This window comes from Palaemon carinicauda, chromosome 13 (genome assembly GCF_036898095.1).
Source record: "Palaemon carinicauda isolate YSFRI2023 chromosome 13, ASM3689809v2, whole genome shotgun sequence".
NCBI classification, from domain to species: Eukaryota; Metazoa; Arthropoda; class Malacostraca; order Decapoda; family Palaemonidae; genus Palaemon; species Palaemon carinicauda.
In genome coordinates this window covers 128155564-128172699 of record NC_090737.1, presented here as the reverse complement: position 1 = coordinate 128172699, position 17136 = coordinate 128155564, and the positions used below count along the sequence as shown (strand labels likewise).

The window sequence follows — 17136 nt, the reverse complement described above, 5'->3', positions numbered from 1 at the left end:
TTATTATCTTGAACGGTGGGAATGCGTAAAGGTCGAGATGGGACCAGTTCAGTAGAAAAGCATCCACATGAACTGCTGCAGGGTCTGGAACAGGGGAACAGTACAGCGGAAGTCTCTTGGTTATGGAGGTGGCAAACAGATCTATGGTAGGTTGACCCCACAAGGTCCAAAGTCTGTTGCACACACTCTTGTGGAGGGTCCATTCCGTGGGAATGACCTGATTCCTTCTGCTTAGGCGATCTGCTGAGACGTTCATATTGCCCTGAATGAACCTCGTGACCAGAGTGAGGTTTAGACCTCTTGACCAAATGAGGAGGTCCCTTGCGATCTCGTATAGGCTCCTCGAATGGGTCCCTCCTTGCTTGGAGATGTAAGCCAAGGCTGTGGTGTTGTCTGAGTTCACCTCCACCACTTTGCCTAGCAGGAGGGACTTGAAGTTCAGCAGGGCTAAATGAACTGCTAGTAGCTCCTTGCAGTTGATGTGGAGCATTCCCTGTTCCTCGTTCCATGTTCCCGAGCATTCCCGTCCGTTCAAGGTCGCACCCCAGCCCGAGTCCGATGCATCTGAGAAGAGATGAAGATTGGGGGTCTGAATAGCCAACGATAGGCCCTCCCTGAGAAGGAGATTGTTCTTCCACCACAGGAGAGTGGTCTTCATCTCTTGGGTGATTGGGATAGAGACTGCTTCGAGAGTCGAACCCTTGTCCCAATGAGCTGCAAGATGGAATTGAAGAGGGCGGAGGTGGAGTCTCCCTAGTTCGACGAACAGGGCCAGTGATGAAAGGGTCCCTGTGAGACTCATCCACTGTCTCACCGAGCAACTGCTCCTCTTCATCATGCTCATGATGCACTCTAGGGCTTGGCTTATCCTGGGGGCCGATGGAAAAGCCCGAAAATCCTGACTCCGAATCTCCATTCCCAGGTACACAATGGATTGGGAGGGAATGAGCTGAGACTTTTCTATGTTGACTACCAGACCCAGTTCTCTGATTAAGTCCAAAGTCCAGTTGAGACTCTCCAGACAGCGACGACTCGTGGAGGCTCTCAACAGCCAGTCGTCTAAGTAGAGGGAGGCTCTGATGTCCGATAAGTGGAGGAATTTTGCTATATTCCTCATCAGATGAGTGAACACCATAGGAGCTGTGCTTAGGCCAAAACACAGGGCTTGGAATTGGTAGACAACCTTTCCAAAAACGAATCTCAGGAAAGGTTGGGAGTCTGGATGAATAGGAACGTGAAAGTAGGCATCTTTCAAGTCCAACGAGACCATCCAGTCCTCCTGCCTGACCGCTGCTAGGACCGACTTCGTCGTCTCCATCGTGAACGTCTGCTTGGTGACATACGCGTTGAGCGCGCTGACGTCCAGCACCGGTCTCCAACCTCCTGTCTTCTTGGCCACTAGAAAGAGACCGTTGTAGAAGCCCGGGGATTGATGGTCCCGGACTATAACCACTGCCTTCTTCTGCACAAGAAGCGACACCTCCTGGTGCAATGCTAGCCTCTTGTCCTCTTCTTTGTAGTTGGGAGAGAGGTTGATGGGAGATGTGGTCAGAGGAGGTTTTAGGCAGAATGGAATCCTGTAACCGTCCCTCAGCCAACTGACAGACTGGGCGTCTGCACCTCTCTTTTCCCAGGCTTGCCAGAAGATCTTGAGTCTGGCTCCTACTGCTGTCTGGAGATGCGGAGAGTCAGTTTTTTCCTTTAGAGGTCTTGGAGCCTTTCCTAGACTTGCTCCTGGAAGAGTCTGGACGGGAGCTTCCTCGGCTGGGGGCTCTACCACGAAAGGGCGGTATGAACCTCGTAGCAGGGGTATCAGCCACTGGGGAGCGATAAGTCCTGGGGACTGAGGTAGCAACCTTAGACTTACGAGCCGATGAGGCTACAAGATCGTGTGTGTCCTTTTGTATCAGGGCAGCAGACAAGTCCTTAACCAGCTCTTCGGGGAAGACGAACTTCGAGAGCGGAGCGAAAAGGAGTTGTGACCTTTGACAAGGTGTAATGCTGGAGGAAAGGAAGGTACACAGCTGTTCCCTTTTCTTCAAAACCCCTGATACAAACATCGACGCAAGCTCACCAGATCCATCTCTAATGGCCTTATCCATGCAGGACATTAATAGCATGGCAGAATCCTTGTCCGCAGGAGAGGTCTTCTTGCTGAGGGCTCCCAGGCACCAGTCTAGAAAGTTGAACATCTCAAATGCTCTAAATACGCCCTTCAGTAAGTGATCAAGGTCTGAGAAGGTCCAGCAAACCTTAGAGCGCCTCATTGCAGTTCTCCGAGGCGAGTCTACCAGACTTGAGAAGTCAGCCTGGGCAGAGGCAGGTACTCCCAAGCCTGGTGCTTCTCCTGTGGCATACCAAACGCTCGCTTTCGAAGTGAGCTTAGTCGGAGGAAACATGAAAGAAGTTTTGCCAAGGTGTTGCTTAGTCTGCAGCCACTCCCCTAAGATCCTTAACGCTCTCTTAGAGGACCTTGCTAGTACTAGCTTAGTATAGGTGGACTTAGCTTGCTGAATGCCCAGCGAAAACTCAGATGGCGGAGAGCGGGGAATAGCAGAGACAAAGTGGTCTGGGTAAACCTCCCTAAGCAGAGCCAAGACCTTACGAAAGTCAATAGACTGTGGAGAAGGCTTGGATTCATCCACGTCTGACGAGGGATCCAGGTGTGCCGCCTCATCATCAGAAGCCTCATCACCAGAGTGTAGCGAAGAGATCGGACAAGAATGCTGAACAGCAGAGTCAGAACGAGTAGGAACAATATTAGTGGTTTCCTCTTCAAGTATCTGTTGAGGGAAAACCTGCGGCTCAGACTGCAAAGGCTGAACAAAAGACGAAGCAGAAGGAAGGCGCATGGGTGGAGGAGGCTGACTCCTAGCATGAGTGGTTGAACCCAAGGGTTGCGCTTGCTGAGCGGTTGGCGGAAGCGGAGTAGCAAGTTCCTGTTCCTGTGGTGTGAGCGGAGCGCGATGAAGTAGAGGCTGCGCAGAACAAGGTAAATGTCTCGCAAGCTGAGGCTCCTGAGGCGCAAGGCCAAGGTGTAGTGGTGCTTGCCTGGTGGAGGGTTGAGCTCGCTGCAGCGAGAGCTGAGGAGACTGACTCATGGACGGGAGAGGTTGTTGTACCTCAACCGAGTGTTGCATCACTGGTGGAGCAGCAAGTGGAGGCGGAGGAAGAGAGGTATAATCCTCCTGATCCCATTGTAAAGGTTGCCTTAAGGAAGGCGGAGGCTGAACACCACTGGGAACAGCAAACTCAGAACGTGGCTCAACATCGTACGCCTGGCAGGTGGTACTGCGATCAGGCGGAGCGAGCGCAGGCGGAGCGAGGGCAGGCGGAGGGAGTGCAGGCGGAGGCGGAGGCGCAACACTCTCAGCCCGACACTCACGCATCAAGTCCGAAAGCTGTGCTTGCATGGACTGTAGTAGAGTCCACTTGGGGTCGGCAGAAACTACAGTAGGCTGAGGTAAAGCCTTAACAGTCGAGCTCTGTTGTGGCAGAACCTTACTCCTCTTGGGCGGAGTGCAGTCGACTGATGACTGCGGCGAGTCAGAGCTGAGCCAATGACTGCAGCCTGGCTGAGCACTCGCGGACTGGACTCTGCGTTTAAGTGGTCTCGAGACCTGAGTCCAACGTTTCTTCCCTGACAGTTGATCAGCGGACGAGAAAAAAACGGGCTCAATCGTCTGCAGGTGGGAGTGACGGTCTTTGAAAGACACGCCCGCAACCACCGAGGATACTTCTGTGCGCCGAACAAGGCCTGCCTAACCCTTATGCCCTTCGACATTGCTTCTCCCCTGGGCTTGGGAGCTTGCAAGAGGTCCCGGACTGGGAGGACGACTGGCTCGCACAGAAGTATCCTCACGCACCACACTGGCACTAACACAAGCACTTGGCACTGCACTGACACTAGCACTCGTCACAGCACTGGCACTAATTCCACCCACTGCACTCTTGACCTTAAGTTCCTTGACTTCGGCCATAAGAGACTTATGATCACTTACCACTGACTCTACTTTATCGCCTAAGGCCTGAATAGCACGCAAAACAACAGACATATCAGGCGGAGGGCAAATAGTAGGTTGAAGAGTGAGAAGAACTCCTCCTAACTCTACCTCTCTCTAACTTAGTTGAATATTTCAAAAGACGGACAAATTCAAGTTCCGAAAGTCCGGCGCATTCCTCACATCGATTTTCTAACTGACAGGGCCTGTCCCTACAGTCAGAACAAGCGGTGTGAGGATCTACCGAGGCCTTCGGAATAATCCTATTACAAGACCTACATCGTCTATGGGAGGGGGCTTGCGAAATGTCAGACATCTTGAATCCAAAGAGTTAGCCAAGGGGGGTTCCAAAATCAAGCAAAAGATCGTTAACCATTAATCAGGACTATATAAAAGCTATCTAGCTAATATAAGAAGGTTTCCAGTAAAGCGACAGCCGAAATCTGAGAGAATACTTCACCAATTAGCCGTGAAAATACTCGAAGATCATAAGCGTATCCCAGAACGTCTTGCCAGAAGCACGACAGAGGAAAAATTGAGGAGGTGTCAACAAGAAGTACTATAGTACCTGGCCACAGGTGGCGCTGGTAAGTACACCCCCTTCTAGTATTGTGATAGCTGGCGTATCCCTCCATAGAATTCTGTCGGGCAACGGAGTTGACAGCTACATGATTATCGGGTAAGTTTAATATTGAAAAATACCCCTTCAATGACACAAATTGAAAAAGATAGTCTGCTTTCTCTGGTAGACATCTGCATAGGACCGTTATAGGCATCCAAACATCTAAGCAGTCCAGATGCTGGATAATCTCCAACCATGAAATAAAAGCAACTTTACCGATTGTTGGTACTTCTGAAGTTGCCGCGGACAGAGAAGTGTTTCACTGAGGTAGTAGTTCATTTGGGACCTCAACTAGAAGTACTAACAGACTGGAATGCCACTCAATATGTGGCCACCTGGAGGACTGGTGTGATCAACACTCGGTTGATCAACTGGCGAATCAGGCTAAATGCATGAGAAGTGTAGGAATCCAAGTAATTCCAAGAGTGTTGGAAGGAACATTTGAACAGTTCCCATAGGAATAGAATTGGTATACAAAACTCTGGGAACTTCCTTTTTAGCAGTATGGCAAACAGGTCAATTTCCAGTGATCAACACAAGGCAAGAAGACTTTTCGCTACACAAGGATGTAGGGACCACTCTGATCCTATAAACTGTGTCTGCATGGCAACAAGAGAGCTTCCTGCACCTACTGGTGTGCAGCAGTCACTGGAGAAACTCCAACTCCACCAAAGCTTGAATAACTCGCTGATGCAGATCCAGGTTCTCCCCGCTCCATGCCTCATTCTCATCGGGACATAGCCAAGAGTGTATGCACAGAAGCCTCAGCAACAGGTGAACTAAATGAGGAGGAGAGAAAGGAGCTATAAAGCTTCACTGGCATCATTTTGGGCATTTGTCAAGGATGACACCAGATATGACTTGGCCTTCTTCTTCCTCCTCAAAGTATTAACCTGCCACTGAACTGGAGGCCATGATCTGCAATCCACACATGCTAATGATTGCTAACAGATATGCCCCCTACAAGAAGTACAGGAAAAGTGTGGGTTAACTGCTGATCTTACAATAAGTTGCAACATCACCCTTTCCCCCGCATTTATTAAATTGAGAAGCATCCATAAATAGCACGAATCCAAACAAACAACTTTCTGTAAGAAACAAGAAAAAGAATGAACCCCTTTGGATAGGTTGCAACAGTACATACTGTACATCCATACTAGTCACACCCAAAGACAAAACTAAAAAATTTTGACAAGAGAATGGGCAGGTACTCGACCACACACGTTGCTGACTACCTTGTTAATAATTTCAATAGCTATTCCAGCTTGTGCTGAAGACATTCCCTATTTTAAGGGACATGAGGTTTGTATAAGCATAGGAACAAAAGAAACTACAGTAAATTCAATCTCTACCCTTTAATTATCACCTTTCCTTGAATTGAAAAGGGATGTGCAATTGATTACTGAACCAGTTTCAAAAGGGAATCTTATAATACTGAATCAGAGGCATTCTCAATTTACCTAGAATTATTATCAACAATTAGCAATACCTGACACCGATGCAAGTAAATTCTAAACTATACTTTATTCAAACAAATAAAACTGTACTTTATTCAAGCAAATAAAACTCCATGAATTTCAAAAATACATTAGTTGAACCTAAGGTAATTTCATATTTCACATAAACCATGAACAAACATAAACACTGATAATAAAACAAAATATGAATATAACAGAAGTAAAAAAATTAATGCATATACAAAAACTGTATTTCTGTGTATTATACATACCTTAAACACCCAATTTTGATAAACAATGGATGATGCTAAAAAGGTCTCTACAGCTGGAGCGGCATCATCTGTTATCATGATGGTAACCCGTTTGGAAAGAAGGCTTGCTGCGGCTTCTCGCCATTGCTTGCATACACTTGAAGCAGCCAAAAGGTCACTTACTCCAAGGTAATAAAATATACCTGAAAGAACCTGGAAAAAGACAAGTCTTCATAAAAATTCAAATCTACTGCTTTTGCATGTTGGATAGCAAGTACTGTATTAACTACTGTCTATTTTCTGTCATGAGGCAAAAGTTACCTATTAATATAAGGGGTGTGAATCAGCCCCATTAAAACAATTATATTTAGGATTGTTGATTCAAACTTCAACTACTTTTTTGTTTCTCAATTTTGTTTTATTCAAAAACCATTTAAAGGGGAATTTTATTCTCTAAAAGTTGTACATTGGAAACTTTTATAGAATATTTATGTACAGTATTATTTTATAAATGTATAAGTCACTTTCAAAGGTGACTATGTTTCATAAGTTGGTTCTTTTTTTTTTCTTCAAAAAATGAATGTACAGATTGTCAGTTACAAAATTCCCTATCTTTTTAAGTTTCAATGATAAAAATTGATCAATATTTAAAAAGTATCAACTTTTCTTTGAGAATTTCATGTTTTGAGAAATCAGTCTTCAAAGATTTTTTTGTAGAGATTAGTTGAATAGACTTTAGTATGCATTAGGTATGGGCTTTTAGCAGTAGTTTTTGCTCAACAATGGTGGTCATCAGGAATCATAAACATATTTCAGGGTTATTTACTAAGCAGTGATGAGCCCCTTCCCTCAAATCCAGAAATATATGCGCAACATGTGCCAAATGCCCACAGATAAGACATTGGTTGCAAAATATATTCTTGTCTCCATACTTTCAGGTCGAAATGTTATTTTTATTAGTAAAATAAATTTTTGAATATACTTACCCGATAATCATGTAGCTGTCAACTCCGTTGCCCGACAGAATTCTATGGAGGGATACGCCAGCTATCACAATACTAGAAGGGGGTGTACTTACCAGCGCCACCTGTGGCCAGGTACTCAAGTACTTCTTGTTGACACCTCCTCAATTATTCCTCGGTCCACTGGTTCTCTCTGGGGAGGAAGGGAGGGTCGATTAAATCATGATTATCGGGTAAGTATATTCAAAAATTTATTTTACTAATAAAAATAACATTTTTCAATATTAAACTTACCCGATAATCATGTAGCTGATTCACACCCAGGGAGGTGGGTGAAAACCAGTGTACAAGATTAAAGGATAGCTAAGTATCCCATATTTCATATAACAGTTATCTCAAATAACAATGAAATAATAAGTACCTGGTAAGGAAGTCGAATAGAACCGTTACTCTGCCTCTTTATTTAAAGTTCGTCTTCCTTACTGAGCGCAGCGTTCCTCTTGGAGGCTGAATCAACCCAAAGGTGCCAAAGTACACGGGGTTGCAACCCCTACTAAAGGACCTCTACCAAACCTTTAACCCAGGCGCTTCTCAAGAATGAATAGACCACCCGCCAAATCAAAGGATGCGGAAGGCTTCTTAGCCTACCGTAACAACCATAAAAACAACAATAAAAGTATTCAAGAGAAAGGTTAAAAAAGGTTATGGGATTAAGGGAATGTAGTGGCTGAGCCCTCACCTACTACTGCACTCGCTGCTACGAATGGTCCCAGGGTGTAGCAGTTCTCGTAAAGAGACTGGACATCTTTCAGATAAAATGATGCAAACACTGACTTGCTCCTCCAATAGGTTGCATCCATTATGCTCTGCAGAGAACGGTTTTTATTAAAGGCCATCGAAGTAGCTACGGCTCTTACTTCGTGGGTCCTTACCTTCAGCAATGCAAGGTCTTCCTCCTTTAAGTGAGAATGTGCTTCTCTGATCAGAAGCCTTATATAATACGAAAGCCCATTCTTGGATATGGGTCTCGAAGGTTTCTTGATGGCACACCATAAAGCTTCTGACTGTCCTCGAATAGGTTTAGACCTCTTAAGATAATATTTGAGAGCTCTGACAGGGCAAAGAACTCTCTCTAGTTCGTTACCTACCATGTTGGAGAGGCTAGGTATTTCGAACGATCTAGGCCAAGGACGTGAAGGAAGTTCGTTCTTTGCTAGGAATCCAAGCTGAAAAGAACATGTTGCAGATTCGGTTGTGAAACCAATGTTCTTGCTGAAGGCATGAACCTCACTGACTCTCTTAGCTGTTGCAAGGCAAACGAGAAAAAGAGTCTTGAGGGTAAGGTCCTTGAAGGAAGCTGACTGGAGAGGTTCGAACCTAGATGACATAAGGAACCTTAAGACTACGTCTAGATTCCAGCCTGGAGTGGAAAGACGACGTTCTTTAGACGTCTCAAAAGACTTAAGAATGTCTTGAAGGTCCTTGTTTGAAGACAGGACCAAACCTCTGTGGCGGAGAACTGAAGCCAACATACTCCTATATCCTTTAATCGTAGGTGCTGAAAGGGATCTCTCATTCCTAAGATGTAGAAGGAAGTCAGCTATTTGGGTCACAGAGGTATTGGTGGAGGATATTGAATTGGCTCTACACCAGCTTCGGAAGACCTCCCACTTAGACTGGTAGACTCTACGAGTGGAAACCCTTCTTGCTCTGGCAATCGCACTGGCTGCCTCCTTCGAAAAGCCTCTAGCTCTAGCGAATCTTTCGACAGTCTGAAGGCAGTCAGCCGAAGAGCGTGGAGGTTTGGGTGCAACCTGTCTACGTGAGGTTGACGTAGAAGGTCCACTCTTAGAGGTAGAGTCCTGGGGAAGTCGACTAGCCATTGAAGTACCTCTGTGAACCATTCTCTTGCAGGCCAAAGGGGAGCAACCAGCGTCAGCCGTGTCCCTTCGTGCGAGACGAATTTCTGCAGAACTTTGTTTATTATCTTGAACGGTGGGAATGCGTACAGGTCGAGATGGGACCAGTTCAGTAGAAAAGCATCCACATGAACTGCTGCAGGGTCTGGAACAGGGGAACAATACAGCGGAAGTCTCTTGGTTATGGAGGTGGCAAACAGATCTATGGTAGGTTGACCCCACAAGGTCCAAAGTCTGTTGCACACACTCTTGTGGAGGGTCCATTCCGTGGGAATGACCTGATTCCTTCTGCTTAGGCGATCCGCTGAGACGTTCATATCGCCCTGAATGAACCTCGTGACCAGAGTAAGGTTTAGACCTCTTGACCAAATGAGGAGGTCCCTTGCGATCTCGTATAGGCTCCTCGAATGGGTCCCTCCTTGCTTGGAGATGTAAGCCAAGGCTGTGGTATTGTCTGAGTTCACCTCCACCACTTTGCCTAGCAGGAGGGACTTGAAGTTCAACAGGGCTAGATGAACTGCTAGCAGCTCCTTGCAGTTGATGTGGAGTAAACCTTGTTCCTCGTTCCACGTTCCCGAGCATTCCCGTCCGTCCAAGGTTGCACCCCAGCCCGAGTCCGATGCATCTGAGAAGAGATGAAGATTGGGGGTCTGAATGGCCAACGATAGACCCTCCCTGAGAAGGAGGTTGTGCTTCCACCACAGGAGAGTGGTCTTCATCTCTTGGTTGATAGGGATAGAGACTGCTTCGAGAGTCGAACCCTTGTCCCAATGAGCTGCAAGATGGAATTGAAGAGGGCGGAGGTGGAGTCTCCCTAGCTCGACAAACAGGGCCAGTGATGAGAGGGTCCCTGTGAGACTCATCCACTGTCTCACTGAGCAACTGCTCCTCTTCAGCATGCTCATGATGCACTCTAGGGCCTGGCTTATCCTGGGGGCCGATGGAAAAGCCCGAAAATCCTGACTCCGAATCTCCATTCCCAGGTACACAATGGATTGGGAGGGAATGAGTTGAGACTTCTCTATATTGACTAATAGACCTAGGTCTCTGATTAAGTCTAAAGTCCAATTGAGATTCTCCAGACAACGACGACTCGTGGAGGCTCTCAACAGCCAGTCGTCTAGGTAGAGGGAGGCTCTGATGTTCGACAAGTGTAGGAATTTTGCTATATTCCTCATCAGAAGAGTAAAGACCATAGGAGCTGTGCTTAGGCCAAAACACAGGGCTTGGAATTGGTAGACAACCTTTCCAAAAACGAATCTCAGGAAAGGTTGGGAGTCTGGATGAATAGGAACGTGAAAGTATGCATCTTTCAAGTCCAACGAGACCATCCAGTCCTCCTGTCTGACCGCTGCTAAGACCGACTTGGTCGTCTCCATCGTGAACGTCTGCTTGGTGACATACTCGTTGAGAGCGCTGACGTCCAGCACCGGTCTCCAACCTCCTGTCTTCTTGGCCACAAGAAAGAGACGGTTGTAGAAGCCCGGGGATTGATGGTCCCGGACTATAACCACTGCCTTCTTCTGCACAAGTAGCGACACCTCCTGGTGCAATGCTAGCCTCTTGTCCTCTTCTTTGTAGTTGGGAGAGAGGTTGATGGGCGATGTGGTCAGAGGTGGTTTGAGGCAGAATGGAATCCTGTAACCGTTCCTCAGCCAACTGACAGACTGGGCGTCTGCACCTCTCTTCTCCCAGGCTCGCCAGAAGATCTTGAGTCTGGCTCCTACTGCTGTCTGGAGATGCGGAGAGTCAGTTTTTTCCTTTAGATGTCCTGGATCCTTTCCTAGACTTGCTCCTGTGAGAGTCTGGACGGGAGCTTCCTCGGCTGGGGGCTCTACCACGAAAGGGCGGTATGAACCTCGTAGCAGGGGTATCAGCCACTGGGGAGCGATAAGTCTTGGGGACTGAGGTAGCAACCTTAGACTTACGAGCCGATGAGGCTACAAGATCGTGTGTATCTTTTTGTATCAGGGCAGCAGACAAGTCCTTAACCAGCTCTTCGGGGAAGAGGAACTTCGAGAGCGGAGCAAAAAGGAGTTGTGACCGTTGGCAAGGTGTAATGCTGGCGGAAAGGAAGGTACACAGTTGTTCCCTTTTCTTCAACACCCCTGATACAAACATCGACGCTAGCTCACCCGATCCATCTCTAATGGCCTTATCCATGCAGGACATTAATAGCATGGCAGAATCTTTGTCCGCAGGAGAGGTCTTCTTGCTGAGGGCCCCCAGGCACCAGTCGAGAAAGTTGAACATTTCAAATGCTCTAAACATTCCTTTCAGTAAGTGATCCAGGTCTGAGAAGGTCCAACAAACCTTAGAGCGCCTCATAGCAGTTCTCCGAGGCGAGTCTACCAGACTTGAGAAGTCAGCCTGGGCAGAGGCAGGTACTCCCAAGCCTGGTGCTTCCCCTGTGGCATACCAAACGCTCGCTTTCGAAGTGAGCTTCGTTGGAGGGAACATGAAGGAAGTCTTGCCAAGGTGTTGCTTAGACTGCAGCCATTCCCCTAAGATCCTTAAAGCCCTCTTAGAGGATCTAGCTAGGACTAGCTTAGTATAGGTGGACTTAGCTTGTTGTACGCCCAGCGAAAACTCATATGGTGGAGAGCGGGGAATAGCAGAGACAAAGAGGTCTGGGTAAACCTCCCTAAGTAGAGCCAAGACCTTACGAAAATCAATAGACTGTGGAGAAAGCTTGGATTCATCCACATGTGATGAGGGATCCAGGTGTGCCTCCTCATCATCCGAAGCCTCATCACCAGAGTGTAGCGAAGAGATCGGACAAGAATGCTGAACCGCAGAGTCAGAACGAGAAGGAACAATATTAGTGGTTTCCTCTTCAAGTGTCTGTTGAGGGAAAACCTGAGGCTCAGACTGCAAAGGCTGAATAACAGACGAAGCAGAAGGAAGGCGCATGGGTGGAGGAGGCTGACTCCTAGCATGAGTGGTTGAACCCAAGGATAGCGCTTGCTGAGCGGTTGGAGGAAGCGGAGTAGCAAGTTCCTGTTCCTGTGGTATGAGCGGAGCATGATGAGGTTGAGGCTGCGCAGAACAAGTTAAATGTCTCGCAAGCTGAGGCTCCTGAGGCGCAAGGCCAAGGTGTAGTGGTGCTTGCCTGGTGGAGGGTTGAGCTCGCTGCAGCGAGAGCTGAGGAGACTGACTCATGGACGGGAGAGGTTGTTGTACCTAAACCGAGAGTTGCACCACTGGTGGAGCAGCAAGGGGAGGCGGAGGAAGAGAGGTATAATCCTCCTGATCCCATAGCAAAGGTTGCCTTAACGAAGGCGGAGGCTGAACACCACTGGGAACAGCAAACTCAGAATGTGGCTCAACATCGTACGCCTGGCAGGTACTGCGATCAGGCGGAGCGAGCGCAGGCGGAGCGAGCGCAGGCGGAGCGAACGCAGGCGGCGGAGGGAGTGTAGGCGGAGGCGGAGGCGCAACACTCTCAGCCCGACACTCACGCATCAAGTCCGAAAGCTGTGCTTGCATGGACTGAAGAAGAGTCCACTTGGGATCGGCAGAAACGACAGCAGACTGAGGAAAAGCCTTAACAGTCGAGCTCTGTTGTGGCAGAACCTTACTCCTCTTGGGCGGAGTGCAGTCGACAGATGACTGAGGCGAGTCAGAGCTGAGCCAATGACTGCAACCTGGCTGAGCACTCGCGGACTGGACTCTGCGTTTAAGCGGTCTCGAGACCTGAGACCAACGTTTCTTCCCAGACAGTTGATCAGCGGACGAGATAAAGACGGGCTCAATCGTCTGCAGGTGGGAGTGACGGTCTTTGGAAGACACGCCCGCAACCACCGAGGATACTTCTGTGCGCCTAACAAGGCCTGCCGAACCCTTATGCCCTTCGACATTGCTTCTCCCCTGGGCTTGGGAGCTTGCAAGAGGTCCCGGACTGGGAGGACGACTGGCTCGCACAGAAATATCCTCACGCACCACACTGGCACTGACACTAGCACTTGGCACTGCACTGACACTAGCACTCGTCACAGCACTGGCACTAATTCCACCCACTGCACTCTTGACCTTAAGTTCCTTTACTTCGGCCATCAGAGACTTATGGTCACTTACCACTGACTCTACTTTATCGCCTAAGGCCTGAATAGCACGCAAAACAACAGACATATCAGGCGGAGGGCAAACAGTAGGTTCGGGGGTAGCCACTACAGGGGTAGGAAAAGGTAGGGGATCATGAGGTGAGGAAAACAGTGAAGAGTGAGAAGAACTCCTCCTAACTCTACCTCTCTCTAACTTAGTAGAATATTTCAAAAGACGGACAAATTCCAATTCCGAAAGTCCGGCGCATTCCTCACATCGATTTTCTAACTGACAGGGTCTGTCCCTACAGTCAGAACAAGCGGTGTGAGGATCTACCGAGGCCTTCGGAATACGCCTATTGCAAGACCTACATCGTCTATGGGAGGGAGCTTGCGAAATGTCAGACATCTTGAATCCAAAGAGTAAGTCAAAGGGGGTTCCAAAATCAAGCAAAAATTAGTTAACCGTTAATCAGGACTATATAAAAGCTATCTAGCTAATATAAGAAGGTTTCCAGTAAAGCGACAGCCGTTAATCTGAGAGAATACTTCACCAATTAGCCGTGAAAATACTCGAAGACCATAAGCGTATCCCAGAACGTCTTGCCGGAAGCACGACAGAGGAATAATTGAGGAGGTGTCAACAAGAAGTACTTGAGTACCTGGCCACAGGTGGCGCTGGTAAGTACACCCCCTTCTAGTATTGTGATAGCTGGCGTATCCCTCCATAGAATTCTGTCGGGCAACGGAGTTGACAGCTACATGATTATCGGGTAAGTTTAATATTGAAAATTTTACGCTTTAGGCATTCTGTATTTAGATATTTACGTAAAAATTCTTAATATATAAATGAAACAAAGAAATATCGGTTTCAAAGTGTTCCTTGTTCCTATGCAAGGGGGCTATGACACTGTCAAAAAGCCTCTGTCCAGAGAAAGCTCTAGGCAATCAACAGACGAAGAAGTTCTATGCATTATACAAACCCTTGTCCTTTAATTAGGAGAATATTGTGTCAGTACGAGCTGGAATTGGTCATTAAAGGAAAAAATTTAACTTTTTTTCTTTAAGAAATCTCTTTAAATATAGTATAAGCTAAGGACATGAAATGTTCTGCTCTGCTTTTCATTCCTTTTAAATTTGTGAAAACAAGAATGCACTATAAACCAGCAGTCACAAAAAAAAAAAAAAAAACTTGCTGCCAATACAAGGAAATTTCTTCTCCTGTTTGACTGTGGTGCTTTACACTACATTAAAATTTGAGTTTAGTATAATCGATCCTATTTCATGTCATGGTAATTCTAAAAAGCTTGCTTTTAAGAAAAGTGCAAATTTTTTCCTTAACAAATGAGGAAGTTACCTATCATCGTAAATTCTATATAAGTTCTAATTTCATTATTTTTATTCATTGAAATAACAATTATTAAAATAATAAATATTTCTTAAAGCATATAATAATCAATACATTACTGTAACGATAATCCAATTTCACAATCTACACTTTTCATAGCAAGAGAGAGAGAATCTTTTTTTACAACTGTAATGCAAATTTATATTTCTCATCATGCATATTACTTAAACATGCTGTATGTATGAATATATTTTAATCATTTTTATCATTAGAATTTCTGTGCAAAGGGTTTATCACTAAATACGTGTGGTTTACATGTGTTGGCTGTAAAGTATATTTGTTTGGTTTTCATCATTATGTTGTGCAGGGAAGGAAAAGAAGCAAAGGACGGGTGTAAAGAAATATGGATGGTTTGATAATGTCAGGCTGCACGTAGCAGTCCTAACTGTGGGTACAGTACTCGAAACTTTAAATATTACACAGACCTCCGAACTGCGAATAAATGAAACCGCAAAGATGGAGGGCTGACTGTATTACATGAAAGAACAAATTGACTTTGTAATCTTACTAGAAGGCAAATGTACTGTATGTCAGAAGGTGAGGACAGAGGTAATGGAGAGTGCCTAAAGAGATTGTGTTTTATCCTTCCTTGAGGGCTCACTCGCGTAAGAGAGTGAACAGGTACCACTATCTCTCCAACAGGGAGAGAAACAGTAGGAATCATGCAAAAGTAACTCCTACTGATCAGTCTTTAGGACTTAGTCCATCCATCCACTGGCAGTATGTGATTAGATGAAAGAGCACTCTCAAGTGTTCTCTGCACTGTCTCATAGTTTCTCAGGGTCGTCTTATCTTCGTCTTCAGAGAAGAGAATCACAAAGACTCCTGAAGCAACACTGTCTCTCCCACAGGTAGAGAAACAGTAGGAGTTATGTATATACAATGTACTGTACTCCTATCCATCAGTTTGGAAATTTATTCATAAAGTGAAAAGGAAAAGCAGAGCCCTTCCAAGCGGACTGGCAGTGAGTGAAGAAACAAAGTTGTGTGGCTTCCGGCCGACAGCAACAGCACTCTGAGGAAAGAGATCCTAGAAACTCTATGAAGAGACAACACCCCAATGTGATACATCTCTACATCCGGACACAGAAAGACGCTGACGATAAGAAGGAAAACACCTCTCTCTTTTAATTGCAGTAGAAACTTCTCACCCGTAAGGGAATAAACAGCAACAGGAATACTGTAACAAAGGAACAAGAAAGTGCATATTGGCAGGTTGCACAGACAACTGTCAGTTGGCTACAGGTACTGAGCAAAGTGCTTAACCTTTCTCCTTCATTTATATCACTAGCAAACAAACAATTGCCAATATTTATCTAAAAAAAAATAAAAATAAAAAGAGAGAGAGAATAAAAAAGCCAGTCAATAGTCCAAAAGTACATGTACAATCTTAGGAGGCTGATAACAAAGTGGCTACTCAGTGTGGTGTGATGGGGCTTCCCTCTAAACACCAGTAACTGCTGACACTCAGTCATATACTTTTATAGTTGAGTTCCTGCTATGCTGAAAGCATACTCCTTCTATAGGACAAAGGTTTGGATTTGAGTGGAAACAAATGAACTATTAAGTAGACATAAACTGACTGAATTAAAACTATATAAGAGTCAAAGCATACAGAGGATAGTAATATAGAGTATTAAATTATGGAATACAGTAAGTATTTCATTCATTAATAAGCAATATAAGTATGTAAAATCATGGAATAGCTTTCACAAATACTTAAATAGGCTTGGTTAAACATTATTAACAAATCCATCTTACCTCATAAGGGAGACTATTGATAGACATAATGGAGAATGATGGCCCACAGCTCTAGTTGGGTGACACACCATCGACATCTACATTATATTGACATGAATACTCTATTATTGACTTTCATTTAGATATCAAATATCCCCCAACCTGCAAATGAATATGTGAATCAGTTATGTTTGAAAAATGGAGTTTTTATGATAAAACAAAGTTTTGTGAATACTTACCTAGCAGCTAAAGTCAGAGACTATGGCTATATATATATAACTGCCAGGTAAGTTCTATTCCTAAAACAAGTATTTTACAACTTAAAAGTACTGTATCATAGATTTTCTGATAGCAAGTATTTACAACTACCTAAAGCCTTTATATGTTACAATGACCACTGCAATGCAAAGAATAAATGGCATTCATGAAGAGTAAGATGGACAAATCAACTCAATGTAAATACCATATAGCATTTATTTCATTCACACTGCTTATGATTGTACAAATATTCATACAGTTTTTTTTTTTAAATAAACTAAAAATATCAATTGTGGCATTTAGTATTTAAACCGGAGCCTTTGTATAGCAATGGACAGGGACATGTGCGTAGAACACCATCTAACCTAAACTTCAACCTAACCTAACCTACAAGCTGTGTCCTTAACTACTTACCCAAAAAGGGGCTAACACCCCCTGCGACTTTCCTTAGACTGTCATATTCTTAGCGATATAG

At 45.4% G+C, this 17136-nt stretch overlaps 1 protein-coding gene across 7 annotated transcripts in view; it reads right to left on the bottom strand.

The window, feature by feature from the left end:
• The window catches only part of LOC137652425 (F-box/LRR-repeat protein 2-like), an 83500-nt gene that overhangs the window by 65670 nt on the left and 694 nt on the right, over nt 1–17136 (bottom strand). For all 7 annotated transcript variants that reach the window (XM_068385834.1, XM_068385833.1, XM_068385835.1 and 4 more), the window contains exons 2-3: nt 16425–16565; nt 6353–6544 (exon numbers count right to left, since the gene is read on the bottom strand). In XM_068385834.1, coding sequence (XP_068241935.1) covers nt 6353–6544; nt 16425–16451 — 219 coding nt within the window. In that variant the 5' untranslated portion in view covers nt 16452–16565. The remainder of the gene's footprint in view (nt 1–6352; nt 6545–16424; nt 16566–17136) is intronic.